The sequence below is a fragment of the Pantherophis guttatus genome, chromosome 1 (assembly GCF_059756535.1).
Source record: "Pantherophis guttatus breed Tessera chromosome 1, ASM5975653v1, whole genome shotgun sequence".
NCBI lineage: Eukaryota > Metazoa > Chordata > Lepidosauria > Squamata > Colubridae > Pantherophis > Pantherophis guttatus.
Window position 1 is genome coordinate 25689269 of NC_142063.1, and position 26237 is coordinate 25715505.

General features: G+C 37.1%; 1 protein-coding gene across 4 annotated transcripts; it reads right to left on the reverse strand.

Annotated features, from left to right (window-relative positions):
* Positions 1-438: 438 nt before the first annotated feature.
* On the reverse strand, positions 439-25107 carry MIS18BP1 (MIS18 binding protein 1). Of its 4 annotated transcripts, none has more exons than XR_015734439.1 (17): positions 24837-25107; positions 22449-23023; positions 21285-21416; positions 19386-19798; positions 18132-18223; positions 16245-16375; positions 15232-15322; positions 14058-14206; positions 12531-12697; positions 10054-10162; positions 6764-7649; positions 6256-6422; positions 5586-5725; positions 4537-4704; positions 4038-4122; positions 3487-3544; positions 439-1063 (listed from the first exon to the last, which is right to left on the reverse strand). XR_015734439.1 is itself a non-coding variant. In XM_034433309.3 (17 exons), exons 1-17 carry the CDS (start codon positions 24881-24883, stop codon positions 972-974), a joined length of 3480 nt encoding a protein of 1159 aa, XP_034289200.2. In that variant the 5' UTR covers positions 24884-25107; the 3' UTR covers positions 439-971. The 4 variants fall into 4 exon arrangements, 2 of the variants coding, with proteins under 2 accessions (XP_034289200.2, XP_087751109.1); XR_015734440.1 differs by having other exon boundaries at positions 24986-25068; XM_034433309.3 differs by having other exon boundaries at positions 4537-4682.
* Positions 25108-26237: the final 1130 nt, after the last annotated feature.

Below are 26237 nucleotides of genomic sequence, written 5' to 3' on the forward strand. Positions count from 1 at the left end.
AACTCCTATGAGAGCCAATCACAGATATTAAATGTACACTGATTTCCAGCAGTAATATTCATTCATTAATACAGTACAGTAAAATTATTTTCAGTAGGCCTATCTTGAGAAAAAGTTTAATGAGAGAATTGATTCTTTTTCTATTATTTTCCCTCCTCCCTGTCCATTGCCTGCAGTGACAATGGCTCACTGTTATTTGTACTGTATAGTAGTTTTTTTGAAGTGATTTTGAAAATTTGTAATATGTATGCAGTTGCTGATGAAGGCGTTATCAGTGTGTTATAAAATATGTAATGAATATTATTGACTTAGAAAAGGCAGAATTTCAAAAAACCTTATTCCCTTAAATAAAAAGTCCAGAATAGTTATTCTACTACTTTCCTCTTCTCTAAATTGTTAAGAATGTAATACTACTAGTTTATACATTGATAGAATAGCTTTGTTTACATAATGTATTACTCCAGATTTATTGAACTCATTGGTCTTGGTTCACACAACATACCAGACATAAACTAACCATAGAGTGGGCTAATACATGTTTCAGTTATATATTATGTATCCAGTTACACTGTAATTGCCAAATTAAAAAGGTATCAAAAACATTTAAAAGATACTAAGCAAGTAAGTTTAATACAAAAATACATAAGCACTGCTGTTGGAACAGAAAATAGAGATTCTTTGTTATTACGAACAATACTCTTGACATTTATCGTACAAGTAACTTCTAAAAACATTATTTTACTTCCATTAAAAAGGTAATTACCACAGCTACCTCTTTACATAATCTCTGCATCACATCTAAAAAAGAAAGCTAAGTATGTGTGTGGTAGATTTTTCTCTAATCTGAACATTGAGAGTACAGAACTGTGGAACCATTTAGTTCAACTCAAATCAGGCTGGAATCAAAACTCAACTGTTAGCAGTTCATTAAAAACATCCATAGTTATGGAGTTAGAGCCTTGATCAGGTGGCTATGTGGAAAAATACATATCATCCTCTTCATCAGACTGCATTTCTTGTTCCACTTCAAAGAGATTCCTCACTCCAGCAGAAGTTGCTGCATCTATAGCAAGGTAAGAAAAACCCCCCAAGGATGATAGTATACAAAATGGTCCCATATAATACCATCCTCAGGTACAATCTTATAGCCAACGTGAAAAGCTCCACTGATCTTGGAGAAAAATTTTATACTGCATGAAAACCCACACCAAACCAACTTAAGTTAAAAAGAGACTATGGCAAACCATATGCATAGATATTCACAATCCCAGGAGTCTGATTAATTACCTTTTAACAATTATACAGAAATTACTTCAATGTCCACAAGAGCAGATTACCTCTGTAATTGGTGTGGGGCAATCAAGTGTTCATAATTATGGATTTCAATTTCTGAATATCTGCATTTAAAATTGAGATTTCCCACCCTGGGAAATATACTCGGGGGAAAATACAGGTAGTAAAATTGGATGCCTAAATCTGAAACTAATTCTTAACTCTGCAGTCACTAAATCTCATGAGCTGCTTTGTCTGCTGGCTTCATGTTAAGGTTTGCAAATGAATGGTGCAAAAGAAAATACTTTCAAGATTACAAATCCTGAAACATGCCGTGTTAATTACTGCTACTGCAATGTTGCTCATATGCAACAGATGGCTTCCTCTGTAGACTACTATTTCCATCAGGGTGGATAAAAATCAATGATTTTTTTTAAAAAATCAAAAAAATCAGATTTTTAATTTAAATCGGATTTTTTTGATTTTTATCGAATTTATTTTAATAAAAAACTTTTGGGGTAAAAATCTATTGTAAGATAGTTTTCTATTTAAGATACATAAATAATTTAGTTTATTCAGCATGAAATGGAGTTTAGTTATGTAGCATGAGGCTGTATATTCTGCAACACTGGGACTATCAGTGAGTCAACAGTGGGTCAAAGGAGTAGCAGAGATGACAATTGCTCTTTAAAAATTATGATTTAAATTGAGTTGATTTAAATCAAGCCTTTTTACTAGTGATTTAAATCATGATTTAAATTGTGATTTAAATCAACTCGATTTAAATCAAATCCACGCTGATTTCCATCCCTTCGTTTGACACAGGTAGTCCTCAGCTTACAAAAATTCGTTTAGCAATCATTCTAAGATATGATGGCACTGAAAAAAGTGACTGATAACTGTTTTTCATACTTGACCATGGTCACACAATTAAAGTCAAATGCTTAGCAACTGACTCATTTATGATCGTTGCAGAGTCCTGGGCTCATGTGATCACCTTTTGACAAGCAAAGTCAATCGGGAAGCCAGATTCACTTAACAACCGTGTTACTAACTTAACAACTGGAGTGATTTGTTTAACAACTGTGGCAAGAAAGATTGTAAAATGGCCCAAAATTCACTTAACAAATGTCTTGCTTAGCAACAGAAATGTTGAGCTCAATTGAGGTCATAAATCGAGGACTACCTATACTACCCTCACATTCATATCATGCACAGACATTTCTTTGAAACCTCTCACAGGAGGAATGGCAATAGCACTTATCAGTGCTTTTACAGCCCTCTCTAAGCGGCTTACAGAGTCAGCATATTGTCCCCAACAATTTGGGTCTTCATTTTACCCACCTTGGAAGGATAGAAGGCTGAGTCAACCTTGAGCCTGGTCAGATTCAAACTGCCAAATTGCAGGCAGCCGGCAGGCAGCAGAAGTAGCCTGCAGTACTGCATTCTAACCACTGGGCCATCGCAGCTCTACTATATATAAGGCCAAAAACATCCTTTCCTTCATTTGGCAATGATAATGAGAAAGCTCTTGTGATTATCCAACCCATAGGTCCCCAGTCTTTTTGGACTGTCAGAAACATTTTGAATGTTGAGCACAAATTACAAATAGGATGCTTGCCGATTCATAACATATCTATTAATGACATACCTTTTATTTTGCAGTCTGCAGATTTCCAACTTTGTTACATTATTTAAAATTCTTCTTTTAAAAAACACAGGTCACCGTGGCAGCCATATAGGTAGATGACCAGAATTGGGACCTGTACGTCCATTGCTAAGCAAGGAGTGATCCGTTGTTAAAGTGAGCCACAATCAATTTCAACATTTTTGCCATGGTTGTTAAGCAAATCACAGCGGACGTTAAGCGAATCACGTAGTTGTTGAATGAATATGGCTTTTTCCTCATTGATTTTGCTTGTTGGAAGCTGGGAAGGTCACAAACAATGATCACATGACCCAGAATGCTGCACTTGTGATAAATATCGGTTGCCAAGCACTCAGGTTTTGATTACGTGACCCTGGGATGTTGTGACAGTCATAAGTGCAAGGACCAGTTGTAAGTCACTTTTTTCCATGCCATTATAATGTTGAACAGTCACTAAATGCATAACTAAATCGAGGGCTAACTACATTGATGGTGCCATGCTGGGGACTCCCAAATCTAATCCTAAATCCTGACAACGTAGTGTAAAGCAAGTGAAACAGGCCTACCTTCAAAATTAAAGACATTTGTTCTTCGAGACATGGGAGTAGTGAACACTGTCGGAGCCTGATGGAAATAAAAGATACATTACTTTCCACAAGCAAAAAGCTTGTAGAAAAGCTTCGTGGCAAAACAAACAAGCCAGCTAAGAACACCGGACTGCAGTTTAGAATCAATAAAGCCATGGAATATGCAGTTTATGATCCAGCTCTGTAATCCTGCCATGCTACGTTCCTAGGTACTATATGCAGGCAGAGGAAGGAGATGTTAGTTTCTCGATTAGTTTAGTCAGTAGGTAACCAGCCAAGAATTATTTTTTCAAGGGGCTTTTCCATTTCCCATTTTTAGCTGTTAATAAAGCTGTTTGCTTCTGGAGTGGATTTGATAACTATTTTTATTTATTCAGGGGGGGAAATGTATTGTTACTGAGAAAATAACCAGGTCCTATGAATAGCTTTAGATCCCCCTCAGAGAGATAAGGAAAATGCATGAATTATTTTTTAAAAGATGCAGGAATCTAATTTGTCTTCATATGTGATAAATGAAGGAAAGGCATTACCGCTTTCTTCTTTACATTCAGCCATGTGCGTCCCTTGCCTTTCATATTATTTTGCATGCGGAAGACATGTTTTTCACAGCTTTCCCTAAAATAATAATAAAAAAATTTAAATGGAGATTCTGTGTATGTGAATGTGTCTCACTTACTCACTCCCAAGAAGCAAGAACTACTTTGCTTATTGTCAGGCTGTAGCAGCACTCGCTGCTTATTCTTACCACCACCACCCCCAAGTTGTTGCTCATTATCCTTTTCAGTATTTCTCTTCCTGCACTTGCCACCCTATCCCAAAACAGCATATTCCAGAATGCTCAAATGCCCACATAAGCCAACATCCCTGTTGCTTGACTCAGTCCTATTTTTATTGTTGGAACAGTATATTTATGTGTGAATTTTGCACACTTGTCAGCAATGACCTCAGTGAACCTAGAATGAGTTCTGCTCATAAAAAGGCAGATACGTTTGCCTTTCAAAATAAATATAATCTATCCAGAGTACCTACCTATCAAGAGATTCCAGCATGCCAGGGCTGATATGATCACATTGGGGTGTCTTCAACCAGGGGAAAATAGCTGAAGCAGGTGTAATAGGATGTCTGTCTTTCAACTGGAAAACATCTTCCTCTGGGGCCACGCAGAACTGTGGCAACTACAGATCATATCTTGGTTATCTCCAGAAAGAGAAGGTGTTTGCTGTAAGTTTACTATGATATTATCCCCATCCAAGAGCATCTTTCTTATGTTGCCTGCATTCCATTTCATTCCTCCACCCCCATTAGAAGATGATGCATTTATTAGAAATTATCCATAATTAAAGTGATGATAGCATTTTTAGTTAGGTGAAAGTAACATAGTTTCAGTTGATGAAGTGGGCCTTACCAACAGGATGAATCGTATAGGTAGGGTAATGATTGTAAAGCTGTTAAGAGTTTTGAGGTTGTGAAGATTTTTAAGCGGAAAAGGCCCAGAAGCAGATAGAAAGTTGAGTAAATGATAAACAAATGAAAAAGGCAGATGCCTAATGTAATAAGTATATACTATTAAAGTAAAAAGCTAATTTTAAAAACTTAAATTCTAAAGTTTTTAAAAAATCAAAGGACCAACAGTTTGCTGCTACAGATGGACTGAATTCCAGAAAATGGTTCACGTATAAATAACACTTAGAAAAGCAGAGTAAGATAATAGGGTGGGTATAATTTTTTCTATATTTTCTTTCTTTTGTACTGTCTTCTACCAGCTATCCACAACTAACAGTGTATTTGCAACTCTCTGCAATAGCTAGAATCCCAATGAATACCAGATATTTTAGGGAATGTCTGTTGTAGAGATACAGTATATACATTTTGGACTAATCTCAAGATCTAGACATAAACCACGATTCTATAAATGCATTGCTGAAGACAAGCACAAAATCAAGAATGAATTTATTTCACACCATCTGAGCCCAGGAAAAGGAAAACAACTTTCCATCTTGTTTTGAACATTCCTAATATCCTGTCTGATGGAACCCTGGTAGAAATATTCCAATATAAACAACAGATGTGATATTTACTTTTGTGTTCCTATTTTGGAAAGGTGTGGAAGCAAAGATGTCATCGTAGTTATCCTTGGGCATCTGTTCGAGGAAGTTCCGCATCTGTTGTTTCCTTTTCAGGGTTCCCACCTTTGCCAATGGCTGTTGTGTCCCCCTATCTACCAGCAAGAATGATACAAACTAACATGGAAATTCTTTTTTTGCAAGAGGATGGAAATTGCAGACAAAGGTTAGAAGCCACTTTTAAAAAACCTGTTATTTTCATTAATCTGAACTTTTAGATTGGAATTTTGTTCACTCCCTACACTGTGTTGAAACCACACCATACACAAACAGCTTCATCAAACCATTTTAAAGACAGAATTAGTTTGTACATAGCCACCTTTACCAACAAGTGAACAATAATACACATAAGCACATTACCTGAGTATCTCTGTCCAAAATTCTGAAAATTTATCCCAATATTCTCAGGTACAGATTCAAAAAAATAGCCTTTATTCATCTTAAAACAGAAAATTGCTTGCCTAATTTTGCAAAATTCAAGTGCACCCCTAAACAAATAAGAAAAGTGCTATGCTTTTGCTGAAAATCTACCCAGACTCCCACCCTTCCATGCTCCCAGAACGGAAATCTTGACACTTGTCTGGCTTTGCATGGGAGAAGACAGGGAAGAGGTCAGGACTTGTACCTCTTTCTTCCTTTTTCCCAGGCTTGGCGGTCTTGTTTGGGGCCCGTTTCTTCCCTTCCTGCTCTGCCATGTATTTTTGTTGGCATTCTTCAGCAGATCGTGTTCTCAGAGTCTTTGCCACATCCATCCAGAAACCACTTTTGTGTTTGGGAAAAGATGCCACTGCCCTATAAAAATATGAAAGATTCGGTGAAGCACGTTATGTTATAACTTTGGTGCCGACAGTATGAAAGTTAGACACGATATAGAATCTAAAAGGGGAGGTAGAAGAGAGAAGAAAAAAAAGATCAGGAATTTTCAAAAAAAAAAAAAAAGTTGGGGGTTGTATAGGAAGCAAATTTTTGCAGGATTGGATAGGGGATTAGAAAAATAAAGCTTTCAAATCATTTTGTTGACTAATATGGAATCAGATAGTTATCCTTGCATTAGAAGAGCTCTGTAAGTCACAGCTATACAGACAGCATCTTACAGCATAAGGGAAAATTATCGTCCAACCATCCCTACTTGCCTGTACAACTTTTCCAATTCTTCTTCAGTCCAGTTTTCATTAGTGTCTGGAAGAGACTCCACAGCATTCCTTAACTTGCTCTGGTTGTATGGCTTTCTAGTCATAGGCAAGGCTTTTGGACTAGTTGAAATGTAACCATTAGTTCTCTTGGTAGGTATTTTTATCTTACTTTCTTTCACAGGAAATTCCTCTAGGCTGTTTTCACTTTCAGTCTCTGATGCAAAAGCATTCTTTCTGGCTCTGTTGAACCACTTCTGTGATTTTTGTCTATTACTTTTCTCTAACTCAGAACTGATAGCCAAGTCAGGAGAAGAACTCTTGTTACTTAGTTCTTCCAGCGTGTCCTCCTGGACAAAGTAAGAACAGTTTGTCTTTCTGCTCTGAGAAGGTGCTACACAATTCTCTGTACTTTTTTGCTCACATAATGGTCCTTGTGTATTATTACACTCCTTGTTGAACGTTTCTCTTTTGAAAGAAGGCCGTGTTTTCCTTTTAATACATGGGATCTCTTCACTAGATTCATCTTCATCTGTGCAAGGAATGCTTTCCACAACTTTCTCAATTTGTTGGTGTTGTTTCAACAAATTTAATGGGCAGTTCAAAGTGTCTAATTCTACATCAGCCAAGTTTCTTTCATAGCAAGTAATGTTTCCACACTCCTTAGTCACATTTTGCTCATTTCTGGACCTCCTGTTGGAGTGCTGCTTTTCTTGCATTATTTTCTTTTTCAGAGGTGTCAGCATAACAGCGGCTCTCTTCTTCCAAATATCTTTAATGATTAATTCAGGGTCATTTCCTTCAATGTCTGAAATAAGATGTTGTGACTGTTGCTTCAATTTACATTTAGTTTTCCTGGTTATATTCTGAGATTTCATATTAATTTTTCCTAGGTAAAAATTAAGTTTTGGAAATAAAAGTTAGCTTAGGTTCTAAATCAATGAAATTATAATTTGTTAATAGAATTAATTTCTTCTTCACCTTTCTGTTCTGCAGATATTCAAGGCAGCTGACAGGATTTAAACAGCAAAAGCAAAACATAACATTTAAAAAATAAAAAGCAATACAAATCTTACATTAAAATTAACCATTAAAAGCATAACAAAAGATGTGTGTCTTTTAAAAATACTAACAGAGGGAGCAAAAAATCAGCTCCAAGGGGATGTGTTCCTTACTATTGGAGTATGGGAAAATCCTCTCTTACATGCCAGAAAGTGGGGGGGGGACGACATTAAACAGAGGGGGCATTTACAAAACAGCCACTCATGAAGGACTGAAAACAGGACTGAGACAGATTTGTAAAATGAGGGCAATCCTTTCTTTAAGCCCCAACAGTTCAAATTGTGCAACCACTGCATCTCTTTTCAATACAAGTAAATAATCCCTGTATCTTTCATTGGTTAGCAGCCAAATCATCCTATTTAACATCATCTGCACCTTCCAGACAATTTACAAGCACAGCCTAAAGGGAGCATTTTGTATAGTCATATCATGATCACCAAGGTATAGAAAACATTTCAGAAAACTGAAATGTGCCTGGTACAATAAGGATTGCACAAGGCATGTAATGTGTAAATGTATGGAAACCCTTCTCATCACAACCATGTCCAGTAAGTGCTCAGGATCACAGAGTATGCCCAAACTCTGAACTATGCAAGGCAGTGCAACTCTATCCAAAATGATAATTTCAATCTCTGAGTCTACTTTCCTATTTATCAACAGCATCACTGCTTTGTCTTGATTTAATGTCAGTTATCATCCCTTTCAAACCCATTATTCATCAGTTACCTGGCCCGGATCATTTGAACCATATTTTGTTGTGGCTTGCACCAATTGACCAGGGGGTAATCCGTCCTAACATGCAGGGCTCCTCACTTTTGGATCACCAAATCAATCCAAACAGAGTATCAAATCCAGTATGTGCACAAATTGATATACGGAGTTGTTGGGACAGACCATGATGATCAGAGGAGATGACTTTTTAGATGAAGAATTTGAATTGAGTACAAGGTAAAGTACAAGGAGAAAGGTTAATTTAATGCCACACCAAGATTAGTGTAGCCAGTTTGGGAAGACAGAAGACAGGGGATAAACCATATCCCTGCATAGCTCTGGCCAACCAAATGCAATAGCTTGCACTTAAAACTATGAAGAGTCAACACATCATCAAGAGAAGTGCAGACTGTGGGCACTGCATTTCCAATCCCAGTTTGCTGTAGCCTGCTGTATTACTAAGTACTACAGCAGATGGAGCTGGGGAAGATGAATTTTCCACAATTCCCTTGCAACAATACTGTCCTTCTGAAAGAGGATAGATCTGCAATTTGGCCCACACTGATAAAGGTGAGCTAAACGTTCTATAGAGCTGGGAATCTATGTTCTACTGGTTGTTAGCCAATGGTTATCATCTCCCATTATTATCCATATTAGCTGGGGCTTCTGGGTATTAAGAATTCAGCATTATCAGAACAACTACAGATTACTCATCCCAACTTAGAATTTTTCCTATGGACCATCTTCTTACAGCTTTTTTGATATAGTTTGGCTCTCAGTTTTAATACTCTGTTTAATGTTTTTATGTTTTACTTTTTATGGCCAATGGATCTCAATGGAAGGTGATACAAAAACAGGAGATGGAATGGCGTGTTAAATGTGGTTGGCAGGATTTGGCAAGTTAAGCGTAATTTTCAAGAACCTCCCCATATGACTGAAGAAAAAAAGTTTTCAATCAGTTTTGTGACCATTGCTGTGTTCCAAGGTCATGTGATCACCTTTACAACCTGCGAGTGGCTACAAGTGGCGCAAAGAACCATGGAAAGATTCATGCTCGGCATTACAAGACAAGATAGAAAGACCCACGCATGGATTACAGAACAAACAAAAGTATCATCAAGAGAGTAAAAGTATTGAAATGGAAATGGGCTGGTCACATAGCAAGAAGAACTGATGGCAGGTGGACTAAGGCAATCATAGAATGGATCCCCTTGATAAAAAGCATCCACAAAAGAGACCTTAAACAAGATGGATCGATGACATCAGCAAGTATTATGGGCCCAACTGGCAAAGGAAAGCATAAGACCATATTGGTTAGAAGCATGAGGAAGAGGCCTTCGTCCTACAGTGGCTACAATGAATTAATGTTTTACATTAATTTAACTGTCTAATTTTTATTGATATGATGATTAGGGCTCTTTTGAAGAGAAAAGAAGGGCAAAAGTAATTTTACACCTGTTCAGCAGTAGAATGTTTGAATCAATAATTTCAAGAATAAAGTGAATTAAAATATTCTCTACCTTTTGCTTGGTTCAAAGGCACTTCTTTATGATCTTTCAAAAGGCTCTCACCATTTTTCTTTGGAAACTTGATAGTCTGCCTCCTCACAGGGGGTGTGCTGCTGATTGTCTTCAGGAACAAAAGAACTAATATAAGCAAACATAATTTCAAAAATGCACTTTTATCCTGTACTATACAAATTCCACTTTCAGGACTGTGTTCATTTTCTTAATACTATACTTTCAAAAGGATCGAGACAAATTGGAATAGATTGAAAGAAATGCAATGAGGATTATCAGGGCATAAAAGTTCTCTTGCAAGTAAAGATTTAGCCTTGAGAAAAGACAATTGGGAAATTGACAGGCATTCTTCAACTACAGTACCTGAGGTTGTTTCACTTAAATGGCCACAACCATTTACAAGATGTAAGAGTCTTAACCCAGTGTGCCCCAACTTTTCCAGCTCAGCGGACCAGCGGAGGCGTGGTGGGGATGGTTTTGCATGTGCTCGCCCACCACTTTTCCTGTTTGGAAAACAGGCTGCAGACCCCTGTCTTAATCTATAATGTAAATTTCTACAGGAACACATTTTCTAACTGACTGTTATACCAACTCCCTAATGCAACACTTTGGAATTTTCTAAACTATTGGTCTCCCATTTACTGGATGTCTTCAGGCATAAATTTTGTTTTGATTTCTTGAATTTAGGAGGAGATTAGGGTCAATGGTTTAAATGGTCTTTTTCCAGCTTTATGATTTAAGGATTTGAAGTTACACTCTCCGTTCATTTAAAGTTCAAGCCTTATGCACTGTGGATTTTTTTTATCTGAATATAGAGTATCTTTCAAGTAGCAGTTGCTACTTTAAATATAAGAGTTTATATTTACTTTAATATAAGAGTTCAAAATAACAATTTCAGAAATTATTTAAAAAAAAAATAACACTACTGAAATTAACATCAAAAATAACAAACAAAAAAACCCAGAAGTTATAAGTTCTTTAAAGCAGTTCAGTAGAATTAGCAATTTAGTAATGTTATTGTTTTCTCTTTAAAATTCCAATCCATTCTCCCCAAATTTACTGAGGAAAACATGCTATAAATGTGGGACCACTACAGCTAAACTGTTCCTGGTCAGGTTCTTAATATCTCTCCGTGTTTCCCCGAAAATAAGACCCTGTCTTATATTTTTTTTGAACCCCAAAGTAAGTGCTTAGCCTTATTTTTGGGGAGGTCTTATTATTTTGGGGTCGTGGAGCAAGATGGGGCTCCTCTTGCCATCTTAAATGATTTCCAACTCTGCGTTTAAATATTTTTGGGGAGGGCTTATTTTCGGGGGGAGGCTTATTTTAGCGCATGCGCTCAAAAGCCCGATTGGGCTTATTATCAGGGGATGTCTTATTTTCCGGGAAACAGGGTACAGAGAGAAGTGCTCAAATTGTTTCGAGTCAAAACTTTTTATCCTTTGTATGCATCAGCAATATCCCAGCACTATTTTTTTTTATTTTTTTTACAGAATTAGAACATTTCTCAGATTTTAAAATTATCAGGGAATGCTTGAAAGCCAAATCATCTCTATTACAGATAATAACTCTGAAATATTTAGGTCATTTGATGTCATGCAAGAATGGTTCAGCCTTCTGGAGCCAAGTAGAAGGAGCAAACTAAGAAAGAACTGTGGTTTAGTTAAAAATAATAATGAACCAAAACTTTTATTCCTTAAAGTGCAAACCTAGCATTTTTAAACTAGAAATTCTGAAACCAAATGTACAATTGAGACACAACTAACAAAATATGTTCTGAATGTTGCTATCCTAGTATGTATCCATTTATGACAAGATTCAGTAGTCCATCTGCATTTGAAAGACAAAGGTCACTCTTTTGAAGACAGCAAAGTTCACATTCTGGACAGAGAGGTCCACTGGTTTGAAAGAGAGGTCAAAGAGGCCATCTATGTTAAAATTGGGCAGCCCTCTCTCAACAGAGGGGGAGGGATATAACACCACCTATCTCCTGTCTGCAACACTGTCCTTTCAACAGTCCCAAGAAGGTTCCATACCCTTTTGCACTCTGGTTCAAGTGACTCTGAGGATACAGATAAATCCCCAAGTGGCCTCAAGGACTCTCAGAGAGCTAATGAAGACCTTCAGAGTGCACTAACAATCAGATGACTGCAAAGAATATAAATCAGTCTGTTCCCCACTCCATTCCATTCAGTTCAGTCAGAACTGAACAAGCTTCTTGGATGAGAAGCAAAACGTTATAGAGGAAAAAACCAATAAAGTCCAGCTGCCACCTTCAGATTACTCAACAGATTATTCCTTTAGGCTCAGGGAAAGTACAATCATTTCCAAGTTAAATTGTACACACAGTGGATTTTTCAATCCATAATACTCTCAATTTGTAGGAATCCAAAATATCTACAAGCACCTGCTTAAAATTTCTATCCTTATCATCACTCCAGAATAATTTACATATAGTGAGAAAAAAGAAATCTTACAGGTGATAAGTAGTTGGCGCCTCCTTTGTTTATAGTGATATTAAATGCCTGATCTTGCCGTATCCGTTCCCCACACCAGTACTGCATGCGCGGCTTAATACACCGCCCACTACGGGTGAAACTTTTCTCACTGTCATTCTGTAAATCAGTTGTTTTCATCTGCTTACCTATCAAGGAAAACAAACATGCACAAAAATATTCTTCAACAACAACAAATTTCTGCCTGTGTAACAAGGTAAATTGACTGTAAATGTAAACATAAAGTTAGAAGCACCCTCATAAATGATCCAAGGAAAAGATGAAGTAGCTCTAGATTAACCTAATGTTCAAATGCAAGTAAGCTAAATGGCAGGAAACAAAGTTGATTAAGAGATTTAATTGTCTTAATCAACTTTTATTAGCTTAAGATAACCGGAGTCTATAGAAGCAACAGTTATTGGTAATGAAAATACTTTTGGGGGCTTTTTTAAACATTTAATATGAAAAGTTGTTTCCTGCCATATAACTTACTTGCATTTGAACATTAGGTTAATCTAGATATACCGTATTTCCCCAAAAAGAAGATCCAGTCTTATTTTCTTTTGGGCCCGAAAATAAGCACCACGTCTTATTTTCGGGAGATGTCTTACCCGCTTACCTTAGGACCACCGCAGCCAGGCCTACCACGCTCCGACACCTGTCGTGCTGCTGCCCAACTTCTTGCAATCACTTGCAGCCAGATGCCCCATGGCTCACTGCGCCAGGGCCGCCACTCAAGGTAGGCCATGTGGCGTGTCACGTCATTGTGTATGCAAGGGGCAGCACAGGTGTGATGCGCCATGTGGCGTCTGGCCACGAGTGGCCACAGAAGTCAAGCAGCTCTACGACAGGTGTCAGGGCATGCAAGGCTGTCCTAAGGTAAGCAGGTGCGGGACACATGGGGCAGCTCTACCCCCCACCCCAGCTTGATTTTTACACATGCACCTCGCCCCACCTCGTACAACCAGACGGTGGGATGGAGTGGGTGGAATCTTAACTAGGGCTTATTTTTAGGGTAGGGCTTATTTATTAGGCATGAAAAATCAAGCTAGGTCTTATTTTCGGGCAAACACGGTAGCTATTTCACAACCCATGGAATACATTCTCATCGCTGTATATGGAGCATGGTATTAACAGGGGTAGTGGATTAATTGGGCTAATAAAGTATTTCCTCATTTAGCAACCAGTCTGTTAAATTGGAAGTGAAATGGTTACTAAACAAAAGTGACTGAGGAAGAGAAAGAAAGACACATACTACAAAGATCACTGGTTGCTACCATCTCATTTAGGTAAAGTTCTCTCGTACAGCTATGCCAGCATTATTTTCACTTCAGCATGCAGTCGTTAGGCCCAAAATCTGGTTGTAAGTGCGCAATTTTTATTACTGTTTCCCATTGTGAGCAAAAGTATATGTCATAGGAAATTACTAGGGTTAGGAACATCATAAATACAACAGTATTTTTTGAAAAGACCGATATCTTCCCCAAACAAAGAAAATAATATGCATACCATGTATTTTATCATTTTGCAGAGGTAATACATCATAAGTTGTGTTTTTCATTTTATATTTTCTCTCAATATTTTGTGGCAGATCCAGTTCTGAGCATTCGTTTATTTTTTCACTATCACCACTTACAGGAAATGCTCTCTCTTCTTTCCTAAAGATTTAAAGGTTTGCATAAGTAGTATTAATCACCTCAATCTTTTAAGCAGATTTCATATTTTCTTTAAACTATTTAAATACTGGTAGCAGTAATTATGCTGCAGCAGCAGCTCTTTTCTGAAGTAGTTTGTTTAGATAGGATACAAGGAATTAGGTGAAGCCTGAGATGCCTATCCAGAACCCAAATTGTTCTAGAAGGCTATCTTCAAAAGAAAATGACAATTTCAGTAACCCCAAGCCCTGCTTTCATCCATTTCCTCATAAACATCTTTGTTTCTTAGGTCTCTGCCTAAAGTAGCTAGAGAAGGCAGAAGTTTTCCAAACTTTTGGCTGCAAAACCAGGATATAAACTTCTCAAGTGGAATCGTCTTTTTTAAAAAACTTAACTTTTATGGAAGGATTCTATGCAACAGTAAAATAAATCACAACTAAGAAAAGAAAAAAGAAAAATAGTGAATACAGAAAAAAGAGAGGAAAGGAAAAAGGGGGAAAAAAGTATTGGGTGGCTTATTTGGCTTATTTCAAAGAGACATGGATAACCAGTCTTTCCATTGAGGCATTATTGACTGTGATTTGAGGAACCATCAGTAGAAATACTCTGGAAATTTACTCTAGAAGATAAAATTAGTACAGACTACCTGAGGTCACAGACTAAATTGCATTACACTGGTGTCAGAAGCACTGAAGCACTTCTGGGTTGAAAGGATTAGCCGGTGATATCACTATTGCCCAGGGGACACCCAGTTGGGGGTTCCTTTCATGTCCCTGGCAAAAGCTGGAGTGAAGGTCAGGAGATCACCCCACCCCAGCACTTGGGTTTCAAATGTGGGCTTGCTAACCTTCAATCCAGCACCCTAACTATGCGAGCCATCGTGCTCCTACAGACTAAATACACAGTATAAATAAATGTTGTAGACATTTTACAGTTTTTCTTAAATATTTTGAAGATTGAAAAATTCTTACCAACAATCACAGCTATCACAACGACTCAAAAACATAAACATTTTCAGTGACACTGACCTTTTCATATAACAAAGCAAATCATCAACAAGCATTTTCCAATTTCTTGGGATTCCTGTCCCAAACTTCTTTATGAATGTAGGTGGTATTCCTGTTTGAAACAAAGGTATAGTCTTTGGACAGTTGTTATGTTTTAGAAGGGTGCTTCTTATACCCTTCTTATTTTTTAAACCTTTGGAGGAGATCAAAACAGGGATAATCTTACAGGATTACAGAATTTTAGGGAAATTCCTAAATACCTTAAATCTGTATTATACCCCCTTTCTTTTTGTAATGCTTTATTTTTATGCAAATATTATCTTGGAAACTTCTAGATAGAGGAGTTATGCATTGTAGAAATTATGACATCTAAGACTCTACTCAAGCTGATGCTATCACACAATCAGCATTAAGTTAAATTGAAAAAAAGTATTTTGAGAGGAGGGTGCATATAAACATGAAAAGTAGCTTAGATCATATTGGGCAAAATGCATAAATAAAATGAGAGTACAGATTTCTGTACCCCTTCCAAATTAGAATGGCCAAGTGATCCCTTTTATGAGTGTTTCAATCATCCACTATCATTTTACAGTCATATTAAGCAAATATAGCAATAGATATATTAAATATTGTCCTTCCTGCAAACACTATTACTTATTCAAGCTATCATTTGAAACAAATTAATATTTAGTAATGTGGTATAGTTTTAAACCTTATATGACAAGCACAGATCAGACATATGTTGTTGTTAGATTTCAATGAATACCAGAAGGGAACTGGAAGTAATAAAGTACCAGTGTTCAGTAGCACAGTGATCAGTACTACCTCTTATATGTGTTATCCTACTTCAGTCAGGGCAGTTGCCTTATGATTCCCAATGTAGGGCAATATAGAGCTCAAAAATAATTACTAGGGACTGGCAGTTTAGGTAATAGGTCAGCATAAATAGTTGGAAAAGAAGCAGCAAGGTAGAAGCCATTTTCACAAGCTTATAAAAATTCCAGGCTGCCACTGTGGCTTTCCTTTTCTCTTACCTTCTTTCTTCATGTTAACTTCATCAATACGCCCTTCTAACACGTAGATATTTCCTGTCAAGGTTTTGACTTGATTGTGTGCAATACGTTCTACAATTACATTGCTATGCCAGAAGACATTACCCATATCTCTAAAATAAAAAGGACATAGTAGCATAATTTGAAAATAATTAATCTCACCATTTTTTACTTCCTTAGGATCCCAGCTCAAAAAGTAATGTGAGCCCATTATAATTTTTTTCTCCCACTTCCCAATGTACGTGTTTTATATTGTGAATTGTGTATCTTACTATGTGGATAAGACAGACTTATCGTATTTTCTTTATGAAGAAATATTTGCAGCCATTTTTCGAATTTGTTATAAAGGACTTAAAGCCTTTGTTAATTGTTCTATTTAACTGTTACAAGATGGACCAGACAGAATAAATTTTGATAAATACACAAGTCTATTCAAGATGTAGGTAATATCTAATCAAGATGTAGGTAATATCTAGGATATATTCAATTTACTCTTGGGAACTTAAATTGTAAGCCACATTATGCATTCAAGATTAAACAGAAACGTAGTCTGAAAACAAAAGAAATACACAAAGGAATTTAGTTAATAATCAAAGCCAATCAATCATTTACATTACAATGCCCAGCAAAAGTTACTACAATTCAGTACCTAAGCCCCATGTTTTTTTAGTTTTACAAAGTGTAGGTTGCAAAGGAAAAGAGTGAGTAAGGAGCTGGATATCAAGATTTTTTAAAAAAAATAAATAACATGGGAGAGGAGATAACTGTCATCCACAGTACAGGTAATCCCCCGGTTACGAGAGTTCCCTTAGCAAATGTTTGAAGTTATGCGATAAGCTCCCCCTAGCATTTACGAACAAGTCCCAAAATGACAAATCTTGCAGCACCAGTGCAATTGTTTGCCCATATGAACAACCGCAGAGGCTCTGCAACATTCGTCCTGCACGTTGCCGGCCAAAATGGCAGTTTGGGTGCGCCCCTCCATTCAGGCCTCCAGCCTCCCCCAGCATGTTGCAGGCCGAAATGGAGCTTCTGAGGAGCAGATCCATTCCTCCAACGCTCCGTTCGGGCTCCAGAGACCTCACCTGGCATGTTGCAGCCTGAAATGGAGCTTCTGAGGGGCGGACATGCCGGGGCCTAAATGGAGCTGCAGAGGAGCGCATGTGGCTGAGAGACTGGAGATGAGACTGCTTGCTGGCTCTTCACATGGTGTCCCGGTGCAACAGGTTCGGTGGGGGGGGGGAAACAATTGTGAGGAGCATGAGGTATTTCAGTGTGTTGGGGAGGCTTTGGATAGTCTTGGGCAGGTGGCCTGTTCCATCAGTAGCCCCCTCCACCCCATGGCCTTCCCCATCCCAAAATACCTCATGTACACTTAACGAGCCTCACATTCGATTAACAAATGTGTGGGCAAAAGGAGGGAGTGATCTTGTTCAAGGTGCGAGATTCACTCTCATGAATCCTGGGGTTACAAATGGAATGGGCAGGCTCCATTATATTTGTAACTTGAGGACTACCTGCATTACTTGGAAAATAGGATCAAGGAATCAATCCAAACTGAAGTTTTCATTCTTACAAAGCTGTCCACTGCTAAATTTATGGCATAACAACTGCTCCATTTAATTTTGCTTATTTTGCTTTCCTTTGTTTTTTGTTTGAGCGATTGTCTGTATTTATAATTTTTCTTTTAAATTGCTCTACGCTCCTCAGAGATAAACTTCAAGCTTATGGAAATAAATCCAATAAAATAATTCAATACTAATTCAATACTAATATTAATTCAATACAAGACTAATGCAAGGACCATCCATGACAGTGATTAAAAACCATGTAGACATATCTGAACAAAACTGAAAAGCAATCACTTGCCTCCGTATTCCTTCCAGACGCACAGCAGTATTATCATTGATCACTCTGATTCCCCATTCATTGATACATATAATCTCTTTTTCCTTTGAGAACTAAATTAAAAAAAATAGGGAATATAATTTTTGCCATAATTATTGGTTTTCATCCAACTAAAAAATCATATAATGTATACCGACAGTTCAATGACATTCTCAGATTCATATTTCTTCCTTATATTTGTGATCACTACTTAAATTCAAACTGTGCATGTTTTAAGATTTGAACCTAAATATTAAATATTTTCTTCTGAATTTATGAAAAAAAGAACTTTCATAGCTAGTGTGGTAATGTACCCTTCCTATCATATATAAGTTATACCACTCAAGCAAATATTTGTAGAGAATGATATACACAACGCCATGGGTGCCCATTTATGTATATTGTTAGTATTATAAACAATCCCAAAGTAGGAACAATCCAGGAAAATCTTGAAGTTTACAGATTTATTTATTTTTTCAAATTCTAAGTTTCTGAAATTATTCTGAGATTCTGAAAGAAATGAAAATTCCATTATTTTATTACAGAAACTTAAAAACATTTTTTTAAAAAAAAAAAATAGATGTTATTTTTCTAATAAAAATTGCAGGGACATAGCATGTCTCTGGATCATTTATTCGACCTCTGATCTTCACAGTGGTATAAACAAATGGACTTGCCTCCTTTAGGGAGATGGGTGGTCTATTAATAAAAAATATAAATAAATAAATGTAAATAAGATGCAGTAGTTTCCAGGATTTTTAAAAAAGTATAATTATTTAAAGAAAGAGCTTTTTTTCAGATTTATGGCTCTTCAAAATTATTCTTCCATAAAAAATCTAAAAGAGCAATATGAAAATAAATGATAAGCTAAATTAAGCTGCAATTAGGGCTGAGAATGTAATCTATTGTCCACAGCTGCCAGGTGATGCCAAGAAAAGCAGCTATTTTAAAATAGCAAAACAGTTGCTTATTCATTTGCTTCAACACTCAAAAATACCTTTCTGAAACAGAACCTGAAGCTTTGTGCAAGTCTACTCATTTGCATTTTTCAATGAAGTAGTTAACAGAAAATATCCTGGTGAACCATTTATGACCCATACTGATGTGGTAGGAAAAAAATGTAACACAAGAAAAGATAGTTGCTCCCTTTAGTTATGTTTAATTGTGATTGACTATGGCTGGTGTGCATTGTTTTTCCAGCCAGTAGGATGGATAAAATAAAATAAAAGATTCTACCTTTTCATTTGTGCCTGTGTCAGGTTCATCCAACAGCACCTTGGTAACAGGCTGTCGTTTTCTTGGTATATGGGCTTTTGGAGTAGCAAAAATTGTATCACACAGATATTGAGAAGGTTTTTGTGGCGAAACACTTAAATTTTCTCCTGTTTTTTGGCCATATATATTTTTGGATGGAGTCACCACTGCTTTTTCTTGAAGATTTCCAGATGCTCTTTCCTTCAAGAATTCTTTAGATTTAACATGACCATCACTCATAATCACAGGATTAGATATTATTGTAAAAGTTTCACTGGCCAATTCAGCAGGTTCCACAATAATCTTCTCTTTCTGGCTAACAGCAGTATTTAGGTATTCTTCATTAAAATTATTAATTTTTTTTGTTGGGTGGGATGTGATTAAAGGTTGCTTTGCTGTAGGTAAAGGAGAGACATTTTAAATTTAGTACAGTGAAACATCTCCTACAGGAAATATTCTCTTGATAGCTATTGTTTCAGAATGACTTGTTATGCCTAAATCATATTTTTCCTCAGTCATGCTAACTTCTTAGACCAGTGATGGCTAACCGTTTTGCCACTGTGTGCCAAAAGCGGTGTGTGTGTGTCTCGCACGCGCACCCACCCATAATTCTATGCGTCCTGCCCCCCTGTGCATGCACACACACCCCCACGCTTTTGGCATGCGATGGTACGGTGGGCCATTTTTCACCCTCCCCAGGCTCCAGAGCCTTTCTAGGAGCATGAGGGCAAAAACGCCCTTCCCCACCCCACCCCCACCCCCAGGCAGGAAATGGCCTATTGCCGACTTCCGGTGGGACTGGAAGGCCCATGTTTTGCCCTCCCCAGGCTCCAGAGCCTTTCTAGGAGCTTGGGGAGGACAAAAACGGCCTTCCCCACCCCCCACAGGCCCTCCGCAGGCCAGAAACGGCCCGTTTGCCGACTTCCGGTCCCACCGGAAGTTATTAGACAATAACTTCTTCTCAATAACAAGAAAAAGACAGAACTCTTTTCATTAAGATTTATGGATAGCCAACTAGAACAATCTGATGGAAGACTAATTTTATGCATGGTAACTGCAACATAATTAATATGTGCACAGAGATGGAGGCATACTGAAGCTCCCAAAATTGTGGAATGGATTGTAAAGATGACAGAAATGGCAAAACCAAGCTATTTGGTAAAGGACAAAACAAGTACTTTTTATGGACATTTTATTGAAAATAGAAAAAAGCCAAGTGAATTTGAAAAACAATTAAACAAGAGGTTGAAGAGATTTCTGTAATATCAAGAGGGAGGAATGATAATGAGTTTGTTTATAACTGTTATAAAAATTGCAAGTTGCTTACTGTTTTGTTTCTTTAACTATTTTTTCTTCCTCTTTACATTTATCTTTTACTTACGTAAAAGTCTTAATAAAATGATGATAATTGATATAGCTAGCTCTACCTATTGTGTGTGTGTGTGTGTATCAATAACAAAGAGCTTGCTGAATGGTGCACATGCTATTTGATGACCATTTCTGTTTACTTACTTATTTAATCTATTTATATGCCACCTATCTTACTGACAAGCAACTCTGGGTGGCTTACAAACATAAACAGGGGTACAAAACATTAAAACGTTAAATGTTAAATAAATCAAAATGAAATAAGTTAAAAATCAGAACCAGAATACTATGGGGCAAAGGTTTGAAAAAAACTAAAGGCAAATGATGAGTAAATGAATAAAAGCAACTACAAATTATTTGGCAGTTTGCTATGTTTGGTTATTATAAACAGAATATTCCATCTTTTACAAGAAAATTATAAAGTGACCATAAGTTTTCAGGTAGAAGAATTGAAGACAGAATTTCAAGACAAAAATATATGCAAAACTTCTCATCACCTAAGAAAATTATTACCTTTCTGCAACCAATCTTCCTGCAACCTCTGTTTTACACGGGAAAAGAATTTGTTGGGAGATTCCAGAAATGGAGGACTTATTACTGTAGTACATACATTTTTGTTCACCTCAGTAAAATCTGTCACTGAAACTGAAAGAACAAAACCCACAGACAAACAGCTTTCAATACCTGATAGATTGAAAAATAACCTTTTAGAAAACATGGAATTTAATATTTGCATGGCAAAATACAATACAACTAATCTAACAGACAAGTGTTATCACTGAGGAAGTTCAGATGTGCTTCTGCAAGTTCTCAGAGGTGCCCAATACATAATTTGACAATTAATTAATTATATGGTTATTTCTTCATCACTCTTTCTTGGTTGCTATTCTTAAGAAGTGGTGCTGGGAAACAATGATTCAAGTGTGGTTTAAAGCACTTCGTGCATGGTTTATGCACATAAAAATGAACAATAAGAGAAAGTTGGAGAAAAAAGCAATAGGCAATAGATGAAATGGGAAGGACAGTTTATTCAAAAATATTGGTGTTGGTCATCCAAGGTATCTGAGGAACCAACTTGCTACAATGGGATTGACCCAGCCACTTGTTCTGGCAAAGAGCACAGACCCCATCAATCAAAGAATTTCAGCTAGTGGGAATTCTAGCAGTCTAAAGGAGCCTTTTTTGCCATGGCCCATCTGGAACATCTCACCACTGGAGGTGAGATCAACCTCCACCCTTCTAACCTTTAGGAAGAGCCTTAACATCTTGCTCTGCCAGTTGGTGTCCAGCCCTGATGGAGAAGCTATATGCTAGAAGTGGCTGGTGCAGTGACCAGAGAAGGTACCACCTTTGCTCCGCTCTAAACTCATTATTTTTTTACTCTGTATGTAACCTTTTATCATTTTAATTTGTTTTTATGTTTATAATGGTTTTTTAAAAAAATTCTATTTCTTACTATATTGTTAGCCACTTGGGAATCACCCCAAACAGCAAGATGAGTGGTATATAAATTCAATCAATGAATCCTAAAGGCGAGTCTAAATAATAATAAGGCAGGGAGCAGGTTGTCCAATTTCTATCACTGCTGGATAGAAGCTCTAGAGTTATTTTTGTAATTGTATCTCAAACATCTAAGTATGATACTAGAAGAAATTTGGAAGAAATTATATAACCAACCTGTTTTTATATTGGATTCTTCAAGAAAATCCTCATCCAGCTTTGTCTTTTGTTTATCTTCAACTATAGGTATTTTTTCTGATCTTTGTAGAAAGGCAGGTTGCCTTTCAGGAGTAAGAATATAATCTATAGTACACTTTGGGTCCAACAACTTAGCTTCTGGAGGCTTGTTTTTTTCTTTGACAAGAGATGCTTTTTGTTTCATTCTTGAGAAGATTTTTGCTGGAGATTCAAGGGATAATGGCTCACAAGCTTTACGTTTTTGAACGGCACTCCTTGTCAGGGGCTTAGTTTTCTGACATGAAATCATTCCCAGGATTTCTTCAGATGCTTTTATTTCACTGAGGTCAAAGAATTCTTGTCTATGTATACTGCCAGACATTAAAGTGGACTGGAAAACATTTATTCCTTTAGTCTCTTGGCCAGAGCAAACATTTTGGCAAGTAAGAACCATTGAAGGAGGAATTTTAGCTGAATCCAAAGTACAATTCATCTGGAATTTTACAAAATCCTTTAAAGGTGTACCACCCGGGATATTATGTAAGGAAACTGCTTTGAATGACATTTTTTCTTTCCTTTTAAAGAAAAAAAAGACATGTTAAAATTCTTCAATTTTCAAAAAGTACAGCATCTGCAAAAACAAAATCTCTTTATTATGCTCTTTTAATTAAAAAAATGTCTTATATCTGCAAATACAAACTGTATTCCTTTACATTTTTACTTAAAAAGGTATCATAAAGTAACAAAAACAATCTCTGTGAGACCACATACTAAATGCATCTAAATTACCTAAATTATTTCATACTTAACTTATAAATGAAATATAATAATACCATATAATGACACTATATGTAACACTATATACAATTTAAATCCCTAGTGCAATTTTAAAAATTTAATAATAAAATATTAAAGGACATTTTCTTTCTAATAATATAAAGCTGTTGCATCATAGAAATTGCACCAGAATGATATGAGATTCGGTAATCACTCCATAAAAGTGTTGAATATATAATGTATGATATAATACTGGCATGTCCAACATGAGGCCCATGGAGAGCTAGTAATGTGGCCGCACAAAATTGTAAACTTTTATATACATTTACAATTATATTATATACAGTTATATATTTTATATGCAGTCCAAAAAAAATCTTCACCCAATGTAGCTCACACAAGCCAAAAAGTTGGATACCCATGATATAAAGAATACTAATTTTGTCTACAAAATTCAAGAAAAGTAACAGATATTTGTACTTTACCAGCGTAAACAATTCATCAGGCACTTTAGCAAACTCAAATGAAGTTAATTATTGCCATCAAAAGAATAAAAGAATGGAAATGGAAATGGGCTGGTCGCATAGCAAGAACCACTAATGGCAGGTGGACCAAGGCAGTCATAGAATGGATCCCACTTGATAAAAAGCATCAGAACAGAAAAGAGTTGGAAGGGACCTTGTAGGTCATCTAGTCCAACCTCCCCCCCAAAAAAGCAGGAGACACTGCCTACACCATTTTTGACAGATCCAGTCTCTTCTTGAAAGTTTCCAGTGATGAAGCTCCCATGACTTCTGAAGGCAAGCTATTCCATTGGTTGATTGTTCTAACTGTCAGGAAATTTCTCCTTATTTCTAGATTGCTTCTCTCCTTTGATCAGTTTCCATCCATTATTCTTTGTCTGTCTGCTTTGGAAAATAGCTTGACTCCCCTCCTCTCTGTGGCAGCTCCTCAAATACTGGAATACTCAAATATCATGTCTCCCCTGGTCCTTCTTTTCATTAAACTAGACATATTTCAGCAACCAGTCCTCTAAACATCTTCGTTGCTCTTCCCCGCAGTCTTTCTAGAGTCTCAACATAAGCATTCACAAAAGAGACCAAAAACAAGATGGATCCACGACATCAGCAAGTATTGTGGGTTCAGTTGGCAAAGGAAAGCCCAGGACCAGATGGGTTGGAAACATGCAGAAGAGGCCTTCATCCTACAGTGGGTGGATAACGGCTAAAAGGATGATGATGATGATGATGATGATGATGATGATGAAGATGATGAATATCCCTGTAATGTAGCTGGGCTAGCCTGATCTCCACGTGACAGATGGAAGCGCTCCCAAATCCAACCCAGACAAATCCTGGCAGAAAGAGGGTCCTACTTTTCAGGGGGCTGCCCTAAAGTCCCCGGGGCAACCATCCCCAACCTGGTGCCCTACAGACTTATGGAGGCTTCGACTCCTTACCTTAACCAGCCCCAAACGGAGGAAATAATAATAATAATAATAATAATAATAATAATAATAATAATAATAATAATAATAATAATAATAATAATAATAATAATAATAATAATAATAAAAAGATTGAAATAACATTTTTTTTAAAAAGAACCCACCAGAGGATTTCCCGCCAATACCCTAATGGGAATAGTAGCGTTCTCATCTAGAGCTCGGAAACCGCTTTCGTTGGAGTGCAAGCAAAATCTTCTCCCACTCACAAAGTCCCCTCCCTCGCCGAGCAGCCATTTCTCCCCCCCACCCCTACCTTCTCTCCCTCCCTCCCTCCGTTCGTTCGGCCGTCCGTCAGTCAGTTCGCAGCGCAGACGTCAACCGCCACGCGATTCGAATTCCTCGCGCGCCGCCCTCCCTGCCGCTGATTGGCCCAACGAGCGCGGAAGGCTTGCGGACGTCCTCAAGAGTCGCCGCTGCGCCGGCGCGTGTCTTGGAGGGACATTTTGGAGGCTGGCAAAGACTGCCAGGCGAAGGGCGGTTCCTTTAGGATGACGTTGGGGGCGATTTTTTTTTATTTTTTTTTTTACAAAAGAATACAGCGCCTCGTCGCAACAACCAAAGGAAGAGCAGCCGGAGCGGCGGCGAGAGTGTAATCCGCACCAACGTTATATTTTCTGCAAGCAGTTAGTTGAGACCTATGTATAGTTTGTTAGTTATCCGTTAGTTCACTGTTTATTTCATTCGCAATGATAAAGAATCATCCTGTCCATATTGCAACGAAATAATTGTATCTGTAAAGGGCCCTTGGCAGCTCTCTGAACTTGTTTTCTTGCAATCGTTTCATTGAGGATCCAGGTTGTTGGGGGAAATGGACTGACTCTGTAAACCGCTTAGAGAGCTGTAAAGCACTGTGAAGTGGTATATAAGTCTAAATGCTATTACTATTCCCCAAACATCATTTGAGTAAATGAAACGTCTGCAAGAAAACAACCAAGGCCAGAAAGCACCGAGGACTCCTCCTTTTAACTTGAGCTACAAATATCCTCCCCTATGGTTTATTGTATGTGCATATAAACATGCTTTTTTAAAAAAAAAAAGTTTTATTTTTAAACATTCATCATCCATTCCAATTACAAGTAGTGTGTCGGTCGGTTACAAATCTTTTGTGCTTCATCTCCTTCATCTTTACAAATTCTCTAATTTCTCACATTATCAATCTAACATATATCTTTATATCATTATTCTCATTTGTCACTCATTTAACAATGGCATTTTCATCCCATTAAAATCATTTCCATAAATTATATTATTTATTTATTATTTATTTATTACATGTATTTATATGCTGCCATTCTCCCGAAGGACTCAGGGCGGCGAACACAAGTTAAGAAACAAGTACAATAAAATCATAATTTAATCCAAATAATTAATTAGTAGTAAATAATAAAGCCCGGAATCAGTCTCAGCCTATTTGTTTGAAAAGCCAAGTCTTCAAGTCCCGACGGAAGGAGTGGAGATCAGGAGCCATCCGGAGCTCAATAGGTAATTCATTCCATTATGACATC